This window comes from Echinops telfairi, unplaced genomic scaffold (genome assembly GCF_000313985.2).
Source record: "Echinops telfairi isolate 266 unplaced genomic scaffold, ASM31398v2 ScPeMD7_7424;HRSCAF=8462, whole genome shotgun sequence".
NCBI classification, from domain to species: Eukaryota; Metazoa; Chordata; class Mammalia; order Afrosoricida; family Tenrecidae; genus Echinops; species Echinops telfairi.
Genome location: NW_022111324.1, coordinates 20,380,674 through 20,393,289, shown reverse-complemented (window position 1 = coordinate 20,393,289; position 12,616 = coordinate 20,380,674). Strand labels below are relative to the sequence as shown.

At 51.5% G+C, this 12,616-nt stretch overlaps 1 protein-coding gene across 1 annotated transcript in view; it reads right to left on the bottom strand.

The window, feature by feature from the left end:
- Positions 1 to 7,959: 7,959 nt before the first annotated feature.
- The window catches only part of TOR3A (torsin family 3 member A), a 23,052-nt gene continuing 18,395 nt past the window's right edge, over positions 7,960 to 12,616 (bottom strand). Inside the window, exons 5-6 of the mRNA XM_045297977.1 lie at positions 9,208 to 9,332; positions 7,960 to 8,644 (exon numbers count right to left, since the gene is read on the bottom strand). Of these exons, the coding sequence (XP_045153912.1) occupies positions 8,394 to 8,644; positions 9,208 to 9,332 (376 nt within the window). The 3' untranslated portion in view covers positions 7,960 to 8,393. The remainder of the gene's footprint in view (positions 8,645 to 9,207; positions 9,333 to 12,616) is intronic.

The following is a 12,616-nucleotide window of genomic DNA, read 5'->3' as shown; positions in this document are numbered from 1 at the left end:
GGGATCTGCTCTGCACGAGAGGGCACACCAGAAGTTGGGATCGAGTCAACAGCACCTACCACCACCACCTGGGTGGGGGGCTATGTTGAGGATAAGCTTTGTTGCCTTTGACCAAGGAGGACATTTCATTTCCATTAGAAAGAAAGGTAACCTTGATTCTTATCATTGCTGCTCATTCTTACCAAATCTTACCTGGAGGCCCAAGGTAAGAGGTGGACAGGAGGGAGGAGGCAGTACTGGCAGTTCTTGCAGGTGTTGGGCGATTCCTGTCAATATGTTACCTACAGAGGCAGCACAGGCAACTTAGTGGTTAGGAGAGAAGGTAGAATTCCCATAGACTTGGACTGAAAAGTCAGCAGCCCTCCTCCTGCCATCTTCCCTGTCATGCCGCCTCATCACACACTTTGATAAACTTGAAACTGTTTTAGTAATTAGCCTTTTAAAGAGGGGGTGGGGGTGTACCTAAAACTTTCTAATGTTAAGATGCTGCTTTTTAAGTTTATTCCTATCATTGTGGGATGCATTGAGGGATTATAATTGTTTTTCTGGGTTGTTTTTTGTTGTTGTTTTTATCATTTTTTAAAGCAAGGAAGCTATTTTTTCCTTGCGAGTGTTGAAAATAAGCGGTGGAGAAACACGATTGAGTGCATTTAAGCTCCCTGGTTTTCTTACTGCAGAACAGTCTCAAGCCGTGGGGCTGTGTCGTACTCAGGGCAGCAGCTGGCTGGTCTTGCTACGGTGGGTGCACAAGTAAAGTACGCGGTGGGACATGTTTTCTCTCCACACTGTCAATACTCAACATGGCCTACGGTAGCACACCCCCAACCCTGCAGGAGGCTTGCCCTGTGCAGTCCCAGGGACTGAGGGCTCAGGGTTCCAGGTCAAGCGGCACTGTCAACATACTGTAAGCGCATTTCGGGTTTTCCTTTTCCTACTTGAAAAGGACCAATTGAAAAAGCTAAGCAAATTACAATGTTTAAAAGTCAAGCAGATAGCAGGAAGAAAAGAAAAATGAAAAACCACGAAACTCTTCTACCACGTGTCACATAGATGCGCACCTTTGAGCTACCACAGCATAAATCCTTTTGTATGCAGGTAATGTAATTTCAGCCGAGATTTCTTACTTTAAAAACCAGTGTTTTGTGTAGAAAACATTGTTTTCTACATGAAATATTTTCTTAAAAGGCTTTGTGTAAAATTAAAATGGAAATATTTTCCCGAAGACTTCCATCATTATTTTCAAAGATGAAGCCTTAAAAAAATGTACAAAACAAAAAACAAGCCCTAAGTGTTGTTCCAAAGGACCTCCGTATATTGGGGTTGAAATTAGACATTTCATGCAGTTCAGTTGAAAGACAGTCCCCAGTGAATGAAGCTTTCTGACTTTGCTAAGGCACAGCCCCTGTCTATTAAACTAAAATCATGACGCTTTTGAATGGTAAAGATGCACTGTCGGTTGCGGTTCAGAGTGCAGGCTCTCAAGCCAGCCTGAAGGCAAGTCATCTGACCTCTCTGAGCCCCCGTTTCCTCTGTGACACAGGGGTAACAACGGTAACTACCTCATAGGGCTGTTAAAAGGATTCAGTGAGATAATGTTTGTAAGCTACTTAGCTCAAGTGCCTGGTACCCAGTGAGCACTTCATAGATGTTAGCTACTACTAACTGCGACGGCGACGACTACTGCTGTGACCAGCACCCACTCCAGTGCCAGGCAGCGAGGAGTGTGCACAAAGCACAGTGCCCTAGAGGGCTTCTGAAAAACCGGTCATTGGCTTCACTTCCAATATCACAATTCCCAAGAGGTAGGGTTTCCACCATTGTGTTTCCAAGAAACCCCCACCCCACTTATGTTCCTTACTCCCAGCTGTGTCTGAGGGCTCTCCACACGCTAGTCTTTCTCTCTGCAGATTCAGCTACAAGAAGAGACAATGGTTCACTTACTTGCCCATTATTTGACAGCCTTCAGTCAGTGACAGCCAGGGTGTGAATTTGGGTCTCGACTTCCTGGTGATGAGGTCTTTGCACCCTCCCTGCTTCCTGGCAAGCAGACACTGCTCCGATAGACAATCGGTCTGCATGCTCGCTGCAGCACACTTTCTGAAGGCACATGCTCTGGGCGCGCTCTGGCCAGGAGGGGCTTGAATGTGGAGCAGTGGCAACATGGGCCAGGCATTAAGTAGTGCTCAGTAGTTAAAAAATAAATTGTAAGCAATCTGCATGGTGTAGTCAGGAAATACCAACGGAGTTTTTAAAAACAATGCCTACATTCCTTTTACTTAAAAAAATCTATCATTCAGTACGATTCTAATGACTATTTGATAATGTATATGAAAGCACTTTGAGAAAATATCCAATGTAATATAGCTCAAAGGTTGTTGTATTTATGCCTGTTTAGAAGAGAAAATGGTTCATGAGATGCTGCCAGGCCTACAGGCTCTGACCTGTGAGGGACCTGAGAATGCATCTCTATGGTGAATCACCTCCGCCACCGATCACGGTCAGAATGAGGGAACGCGTGCAGGTGTGGACGGTGGCTTGCTTAAGTTACCCCTCAGAGCTGGCTAACTTCAGAAAACTAGGGACCAGGTGTGTGGTTTCAGACCTTTCAGAATGGAGAAGCTCTTCAGGGACCTTGTCCCAAGAAGGGTGTGGCCCTCTCCTGAGCATTTGTCCACCGTCTGCCCCACTACTGAGTCATCCAGACGTGGCCTACCCGACTTGTTTCCTGTTGGTGTTGAGTGTCTGGTAACCTGTGTCCTGCAAAGTAACTTTACTTTTTTTTAGTGGGGAGAACGGTTAAGGGGTGAGATGGCTGTAGGACCTGTGCACTTTGGGAGCTTCCTTCCAGTTATAAATGAGCTTGGTATTTCTCATTTCTCTGCATTTCTTAACAACAAGAGTAGCCGAGCACAGCCCACTGTAGACTCTGCAGCACCCCTGAGAGCTGGTGTGCTGCTCTGACCCTTCCACGCTTGCTGCTAAGGTCGGTGCCCCACGCAGGCCGTGCCACCGTCGGAGAACGGCCGGCGGGCCGGCATGGATGTCTCTCGATGATGATTTGGGGGCTTCATCTTGCTCAATCCAGGTTGAGGGGCCACCTCTGCCCCAGCAGCTGTTCTGACCAAGTTAGTGGGGTCTCTGGGCTGACATTTCCTCACCTGTATGTTGACACACTCCAGCTGTCTGTATCTCTGCCCTAGTTTTCTGTCAAGCCTGTAGCTCAGCCCTGCGTGATCCCTGGTTCCATTTGGGGCCGAGGGGCCTGTGGAGGTTACCCCAAGGCGACCTCTGCCTTCTTTGTCAAGACAGGGAAATTGTTACTCCCCTTACTGAAATTGTCTAGGGACCCCTGGCTGGTTCCAAGACACTTCACAGCTAGGAGATGAACACCTTTGACTAGAGTTCCAACCATGGGCCTTCTGGAAATTGAGTGCAGGCCTCATGCTTCTCTTTCTGAGGCAGGCCGGCAGTGCCCGGAGGGGCAGTGGCTGATCCCTCCGCCCTCAGGGCCAAGAACTTCACTGCAGTTTCTCCCGCCTGTATCACAGGGCCCCTGGGGACTGCCTGTGAACACCAGCCAGCCAGCCCACCCGCCGCGCTCCCATGCTGCAGTGTGCTGTGCTGTCCAGAAGACAGCAACTCAGGCCACCTACCTGAGCTGTATGTTCCGTTTTATAGAAAATTATATTCTGAATACCAGTAACAAAGCTCGTTAACTCAGCCACAGGTAACAACGTGTCAAGTGGGTCTTCAAACCTACAGGTCATTTAGGAAGAAACACTATCCACTTTAGTTACACTACATTGCCCTCAGACCCTCCCAGCTTGGGGCAGAATCTGGGTCCATGTCCTCCGTCTCTGCTCTGAAGAGATTCTTCATTGTGCTAATCACAGCACGTTTCAGGGTCCTCCCTCCCACGCCACACTCCCGAGCAACACACCAGGACCCGGGGGTCTCAGGACGTTAGCTCCCTCCCGCCCCAAAGTGGAGGTGGGGACAGGTAGGCATTAAAAAAAGGGGGGCTTTGTGTGCTTGGAACTCAGATTTGCTTCTAAGATTCGAGAGGAGTTCCAAAAGTAAGCATCATAAACTGGTTGGAGAGGGATTTCTGGTTAATGAGGCGTTTTTACGTATGTGGACACTTCATTTCCAGCAGTTATAAAACAATAAAAATAATGTACAGATTTACCAAACAAAATTCATTCTTTGATCCAGAAGCTATCGCCAGATCGTGCAATGCATTGGGGCCCCCAATATGTCCCCCACATACTCTGTACAATTCAGAAGTCCCATTCTCCATTGCGCAGGTGGGAAGGAGGCCAAGGGGCAGATGTTTCTGGTAGATGAGGACCAGATACACAGCTATCTTCTCTTTGGACAAATCGTTTTCCTCCACAACCACTGCTCTTTTTCATTGTAAGAGGAGTTTTCCAAGCTCTTCAGAAAGCATCACCTTGGTTAGGCTGATTGTCCTTTGGGAAAATAGGAGTTCAGAAAGGAGGAAGGACAGTGAGGTGCTCCCTCAGTTCCTTGGTGGGTATGTTTCTGTCCATAAGCGTACATGCGTTGTTTTCGTCTCAAGAACAGAGGGGAGCACATGAAATATGGGTGAGTAGGCTCTCCCAATAGTGAACAGCAGCAGTGCTGTGATCCCAAGCCTGCACACAGCTGTTAACCCCCACTCCAGAACCCCTTCCCTTCTCGGCCATCCCTGATTCCGTAATGACTGCCTGTGGAGAAACCTCCCCACCTGGCTAAAGAATTTAGTTTGGACACTCCCTGTAGCTGACAGAAGTTGGTCCAAAAACATAACATTGACAGATTCACTCAAATGCGTTTCACGTTGACACCAAAGGTCCCGCTCTGCAGGTGTGCGTGGTGCTCGGAGGGTGAGAGCTGGAGGCCCCAGCATGGGTGCCACCAAGGGAACAGGCGAAGACAGTGGGATTTAATTGAAAATACACCCATCATGGATCACACTACCAGTGTCGTCAGGTTTTTGTTCTAATTGTTACTGTAATATATTTTCAGTTGTCTTGTTTTTCTAATTTAATTCTCTCACTCTGTTGTCTGACTGTGAACTGCTAACAGTGTTAAACTTGATGTAAATAAATGAGGCCCTTGAACGGGACTGCTGTCGCCTGTCGGCTCACAAGGTTTGCCAACTTGTGTTTTGTTTGAAATAAAGTTTGCAGTATTTTATTGGCAAAGTAAGCTTGAGACTGGAGTGCTTCCCCGCAGCATTGATTGCCAGGGAATCAGCAGACTTTCCCTCTTGCTCTGAATGCAGTGGATGTCTCGAAGGTCAAGAACTCAGTCGTGGAAGCTTCCCTCTGGCACAGCCTTAAGAACGACCTCTGTGGGGTGAGTACTCAGCCTTTGGGCCAGAAGGACCCAGCTGGAGTTCAGGTGGGCAGGGCACGTGACTGCAGACTGGCCATACCTTAAAATCTAGCCTCAGGACAATTTCAGCTAAGGTCTGGAAATGCTTTGAGCCAAGTCAGGTGACCGGACATCCCGCTTTTGGCGGGACAGCCCCGATTTTTGGCGTTTCAAAAAAGTCCTGATTTTTGGAAAGAATGCACGACAAGCTAAGGAACAGTCTGTTTGGTACATATAGACCAAATTTTTAATCAAGAACCCCACCCCCACCCCCTGGTCAGTGGTGTCCCGCTCTAAATCTGGTCACCTTTGGCCCAAAGGAGCTTTACAACAGTAAGTATGGGGCCTCAAAGGAACATTCTATTGTTTGACGTGGTGTTCCTTTTCTTTTCTCAAACGTGCCCTTGCTTTTAGCAGTAAGCTTAATTCGGTATGACTAAAATATACATAATGGCACACACCTGGACTCAGGACAGCTGTGAAGCATCAGCTTATACAAGGGGCTTCCAAAAGTTGGTTAATCCATTTATCTTTTCATTCCATTCCCCTGCCAGCTTTTGGAAGCTCCCTCCTACACCTTACACCCCAGCTTCACTCCTTTTGGCCTACCCCCCACCCCATTTTTTTGGTTTACGAAATCTTATTTTTGGAATCTTCCGAGAAGAGCGTGCCCCACCCCCTTATGATCTTTCTGTCTTTTCCACGCCTGAAGCTGTGGGATTTCCCAGGATGGTGGTTCTGGAAGCTCTGGTGGTTGGGAGCTGAGGAGCTAGAGCCATACTACTACTGATTGGCTTCGTGACAACTGCGAAACAGGTGCCTGAGTCCTGGAGCTAGCGGCTTCTGCCAGGAGACAACCCCTGTCGAGTGCGGAGCACATGCATGGCACAGGTTCCCAAGTCTTCCGTTCCTCAAGTGAATTGGGAACCTTCCAGCAACCAGGGTTCCAGGAGCTAGGCATGGAAGACAAGTCCCAGCCGGGGCTTTGAGGGTAGTGCCAAAGCCCATTAGAATTTCGTTGGATTCATTTTATTTTTCTTAAACTAAAACCCGAGGCACCGCGCTCTGAGCACTTTCTGAAGATGACGCATTTCATCCAGCTCCTATTTGCTCAAGCGCAGACAGACTAAGCTTACAGCAACCGTGGTCGCAGGTGGAGGCATGAGTCCGTGTAGGCCGGCAGTCCGCAGACAGCGCTCAAAATCAATCCTGCCGGCCTCAGCCCCTAGGGTGCTTCAGACCACGCCCATCAAGCACGGATAGCCGGTGAAGCGTCCTGGCGGCTGCTCGGCGCGCCTTTTAAAGGGTGCGCACAGAGCTTAGGGCTGGGCACATAACTGGGTCGGAAGGCCAGCATGGCCCTCCCAAGAGTCTCTAGACCAGTGGTTCTCAACCTGTGCGTCCTGACCCCTTTGGGGGGGTCGAACGACCTTTTCACAGGGTCGCCCGATTCATAACAATAGCAACATGACAGTTTTGAAGTAGCAATGAAAGCAATTTTATGGTTGGGGGGGGTCACCACCACATGAGGAACTGTATGGTTGGGGGGAGGGGGTCACCACCACATGAGGAACTGTATTAAAAGGTCGCTGCGGCGCTAAGAAGGTTGAGAACTGCTGCTGTAGACAGTGCCAGCAAGCCTGCAGCCCAGCACCCCATACCGTGCCCTTTGAGTGCGGGAATGGGAAGCTCCTCTCAAGGCTTATGTGGCTATCAATGACCTAATGCACTTCGAGCTAGGTTCTCTCGAAGCCAGGGCCAGTCCTGGCAGAGGAGCACCACTAAGGGTGACTTGGGGCAGGGCTGGGGCACTGACCCATAGTATAGGGCTAAAGGTGACAGGCGTGGCCATCAGCGCACAGCAGAAAGATTTCTTTGACAATTAAAAACGCCCTGCCATCCAGTGATGCTGACGCATAGTGACCCTATAGGACGGTAGAACTGCCCCTGCGGGTTTCCCAGACCAGCTCTTCACAAGAGTAGAAAGCTTCATCTTCCTCCTGACGAGCGGCTGCTGGTTTTGAACTCCAGACCTTGCAGTTAGCAGTCCAACCCTAATGATGTCCCCAGGGCTCCTTTATGTAACAGTCTGGGGACCTTTGGGCAGGGTAGGGTCCCCGTGAATCAATTACCCGACAGCAATGGCTGGGAAAGCGGAGAGGGTCGGAGAACAGGGATGCTTGAAATGACAAGAGGGTCAACGTGTTCCTCCAGATCTGGCTAGCGAGGAGTAGCAGTGGCGGGGCAGGGACACTAATGCTTGCCCCATTGGCACCCTGCCAGCCCATGCATGCAGCCCATGCATGCCGGGTGCATGGAGTGAGGACTACACCGTGGAAAACTCTCTCAGTCCAGGTGAGAGGATCCCAGACCCAACAGAGTGGGCAGTCACCCCCTTAGCTCATCTCCTGCAGTCCCCATCGACCTTACCTGCCACTCAGGGCGCAGCGGGGCTCTGAGCATGGGCACTTGCTCCGTAAGAAAAGTAGGCCAAGGGTTTTAGAAAAATACAAAAGTTTAATCTTTACAGATGGAATCATGTCTAGGTCCCTGATTTGGGATATATATATATTTTTTAGATCTGGAAACAGAAACTACCTTAGTTAAGATTTTAAAGTTAAAATCCACCTGTGCACTTCATCCCGAAGCTCTGGGCTGCTCTGCCCCCAGAAGGTGGCTCAGCAGCTTTCCTTTGGGAGGGACAGCTTGAAAGCTGATCCACGTCTGTGGCCATGGGAGCTTCATCTTCCAGTGCCCTACCTGGAAGATCACGCCCACAGCTCGGGGGTGCCAAGGACACCAGTCTGGAGACCAGCGGGGCTTTCTCCACCCCTGAACCCCACTAGAATGTGGGGCTTGAAGGCACCAAGTGGTTCCTGGGATTGGCTCTCATTCTGAGTGACAGCCTTCTGGATGCCAGCCTGCCCTTCACCCCTGCGGCCCCAATGAGTGCCCGACAGGACCCAGCATCCTGCTAGCAGAAGCCCCCCTTGGAAATCTTCCCCTAGCCCTCAAGGCAGGAGGTAGTGAATCCTCTGGGCAATCGACTTGCAGCCCTGAGAAGAGAAGAGCTGCTCCTCCTTGGGGACGTACACCATCATCCTGGCCATTTCCTCCAGGGCCGCCTCTGTGTACAGCAGCTCCTGGCTCCGGAAAGCATCGCGGGCACACAGCTTCACGTGGCGGTACTCCAGCGGGAGGAAGGGGACGAAGAAGTCGATCAGCTTCTCCTGCACAAGACGGCTGTGGCCAAAGCCACTGTCTGAAAAGCAAAAGCAAAAGTTACATGCTGCCTGGCCTTGGGGGCCGAACCCAACTGAGCTTTAAGGCATCGCAGAGGTGGGGAAGGTTGGCACGCATGCTAGTTGTGGGAGAGCTGACTGAGGTGTGCCTAGGACTAGGAAGCTCGGTCTTCTGAGGGACGGTGTGCCTTGATAACTGTCAGTGTCCACCACGGGGGTGGGGGGGGTGGCACTGATAATGTGAGGGTCTCACCATGAGGCTCCTCATAACAGGCTTCAGGGTCCACTTGGTGTTGGGGGAGACTTCAAAAAGTTTGTGGAAAAATGGAACTACAAGCTAGTGGGATTTTTTTCCATGAACTTCCTGAAGCTCCCTTGTATGTCCAGGGTTAACGCCACTTCCTTTATAGCATTTTCAGGAAAGTACGGTAGTTGAGACCTTGGGAAAGCCAGCCCCGGGGAGCAAAGTTTGTGCCTCCCCAAAGCTGACAATGGGAGATGACCGTACGGCGTCTTAAGCATGCCATACTCCAGCCCCGGCAGTCACCAGAGCCTTGGTGTCCGCTCGGCTGGGGCTCGCTACCTGTGGACTCTGCAATCTCAGCCTGGAGGCCCGGCACCAGCTGCTCCAGCGTGATCTCTTCCCGCGGCTGTCCGGACTTAAGCAAATTCAGGACCACCTCATTGATGACATTGCCTCCGAGGTTACTGAAAGAGACACAGAGTAAGTGACCGATTTGGTTCCTGTTGGATTTAGCTTCCGCAGGGGTCGCTTGGCCACTGTCACCGATGCATTGGTGTCTGGAGGGATGGTGAAGGGTGCGGGCCTGGGGCTCCCCAGGAGATACTGTCACAGCCCAGGGGTCTGCAGAAAAGACATCTGCCACCCACCCTCTCAGCCCTTCGGCAAACTGCGCTTGGTGCAGAGAGCACGCAGACCCATACGGCATCAGTGTGCTCCCAGGAGAGTGGGAGGAGCAGGCTCCAAGCAGCTGTAGCTGCGCAGTGCTCCTCGCAGGAGGCAGGGAAGTGTGTCGGGTCTGTGGGCTCAGTGCCTGCAGCTGCTCACAGCTGGAAGTTACGGACATGAAGGGCAGACCCAGGCGAGGGGTGGAGCATTCCCCACACATGCAGATCTTCCTCCAGGGCGCTGGCAAACCACTGAAGGGTTCTGAATGCAGGGCTGTGGGGTCACCTGGTCATCTTTAGTTCCTAAGAAGATCACCGTAGGTTGGACGGAGGTGGCGTGGGATAGATAGATGCAGAAAGCTAGTTAGAGCTTTTTGCAATGGTCCATGTTTAGCAGCAATGAGGATAAGATTCACTCTGGGGGCACAGTTAGTAGGATTCACTGATGGACATGCGAAGGAGGGCAGCAAAGAAAGCAAGTGTTGGTCTTGGGCTGCCTCCCACCCTTAACTGGCAGAAGTGAAATATCCTCAAGAACTCCCTGCCATCGAGGCGATTCCAACTCACAGCGACTGTAGGACAGGGCAGAACTGCCCCTGTGGGTTTCAGAGACTGACTCATTACGGGAGTAGGAAGCCTAGGCTTTCTCCCACAGAGCTGCTGGTGCTTTTAAACTGCTGCCTCACCGGTAACCTCTCCACCTCCAGAGTCTTCTACCAGGCGGGCGTGAGAAGTGAGGGAGAGGAGGAAGCAACATGGAGCCAACAGGTGTATGCTGTAGGCTGCCTCCCGCCCCCAGAGGGCAGCAGTGGAAGAGAGCTTGAGCCCTTTCACCTGTCTGCTCTCTCACCACTGCCACCAAGTTCATTCTGACTCGCAGCAACACCATAGAGTTTCCGAGGCTGTAGATCTTTACTGGAGCAGACAGCCTCATCTTTCTCCTGCAGAGTGGCTGGTAGGTTTGAACCACTAACCTTGTGGTTAGTATCCAACACTTACTCTACAGCGCCACCAGGCCTTTTACTCACTGTCTTCAAGTCAATTCTGATTCATAGTGACCCTATAGGACAGGGTAGAACTGCCCCTGTGGGTTTCTCTTTACAGGAGTCGGAAGTCCCGTCTACTGTTGACCATACACATAACCCACTGAGCCACTAGGGCTCCTTTAGGGGTTGTGATATTTGGCAACTGGAATTAGAGGTCTGGAAGCACAAGGATGTGAACTGAGTTTGCCGTAAAAGAGAGAAGGCTGGGGAGAGGAGGTGAAATCTTGGAGCTGGGCACGTAAGTAGTGGAGACCAGAAGGGCGCACCCTCCCCAGACCCTCTACCTGCTTCCATCAATGGGTAGAGGGGCAGGCTATCTTCTGGGTCAAGCAGGTAAGCTGTGCCTATGATTTCTAACCATACTGGCCACCTTCCTGGAAGGGCCAGTGTGCCCCTCACAGCCAACATTTGCCATGCATCTGGCAGGGACAAGGGCAGTCCCTACTCTCTGTTCACCTCTTAGCCAGAAAGAATACCCCTGCTGCTGACAACACCCTGTGAGTGCTTCCTGAAGCTGCTGCCCGTTGGCCCGCCCTCTCCTGGGTCACCTGCACACCCAAGGAGTGGCCCCAGTTGCATCAGCTGACGTAAGAGCTGCCCCACCACCACAGGATTGCCCCATCCTGCCCTTCCCCAAGGGAAACAAAGGCCGAGGGTCCTGTTCAAGGGGGGCGGGGAGATGACTGGTGGTCACTCACCAGACCCTCTGGGAGTAGACTCCAGTGCTTGCCCGATTTCAACCTTGAAAAGCACCTCAGGGCCAAGATCAGGAAGCTTTGCCTGTTTATATCACTAACCCTGGCACAGTGCCTGGCTAGCATCAGGTGCTCAGGAGAGACTTGTTAGGTAAAAGCACTCTGCACATGTGTCTATGCACTATCTGTACCCCGCACTCCAGTCCCCTCTTGTTTTGTCCCAGTCAGTGGCTCTTCCCCCACACCGGGCTATAGGCTCTCTCACCCACTGAGACCCCCTCTCGACTCATGCCATCCCCAACCCCCCGCCACATACACACCTTGGGCACTGCCAATTTGCAGGAATGTTACACTTTGAGACAGGTGTTGCCCTTCCACATCCTTCCAGGTCACCTGCAGTCCGTGAGGTCTGAGGGGACCAAGGAACCAGAAGGCCACTTTAGAGACCAACCCTCTCCCCCTTGGCACTAAGGCAGGACAGCACCAGATTTCCTGTAGTCTCAAGATCTCAGTGACGGGGAGATTCAAGTCTCATTTCAATGATTTGTCTCTGAGCCTTAGTTTCTTCATCTGTAAAATGGGCCAGGCAACCCAATGTTCGGTCAGACATACACTTAGCATTTCCTACCTGCCTTCAGACTCCTTGTTACCTACTTTTTTCCCCAACAACAGTTAAATGAAAAAAGACTTGAATCACCATCTTCATTTTACAGGCTCCCCAAGAAAACAGTAGCCCACGCTTGGGGTTCCACCAGCCTGTTGTGCCCTGTGACCCTGTTCCCTCAGCTTTCTATGGTGTGCGTGCTGTGGAGCCACCCCTATAGGACAGTGGAACTGCCTCATAAGGTTGCTAGGGTGGTAACCTTCTGGAAGGGGCTTGCCACACGAAGCTTTCTCTGATGGTAGTTACAGTCTCAGAAACCCACAGAGGCAGATCTTCCCTGGCCTAGAGCAGCGTCCTCAAACTAAGGCTCCCCGAGGACATTTATCCGGCCTGCCGGGTGTTTTTGCCCGTTTTTTTCCCTCTTCAAAATAAGATCTGTGCGGTGGGGTCGGTGCACTGGGAGCTGTCGGAGTGAGAGCGGGACGGGAACCTGGGGGCACTGCAGCTTCTCCGGGCCAGGTTTTCCAGAATCACTTTGAACCCGCTGTCTGCGTGTGTGCCAAGTACGGCTCCGAGCTGTTCTCCAGCCGCTCCAAGTACCAGCACTCGTCGCTGTGGCCAGCCCTCACGGAGACCATCCTCGATGAGAGCGTGGCCAAGCGGCCCGAGCGCAATCAGCCTGATGCCTTTAAGGTGTCCTGCGGTAAATGCCGCCACGGACTTGGCCACGAGTTCCTC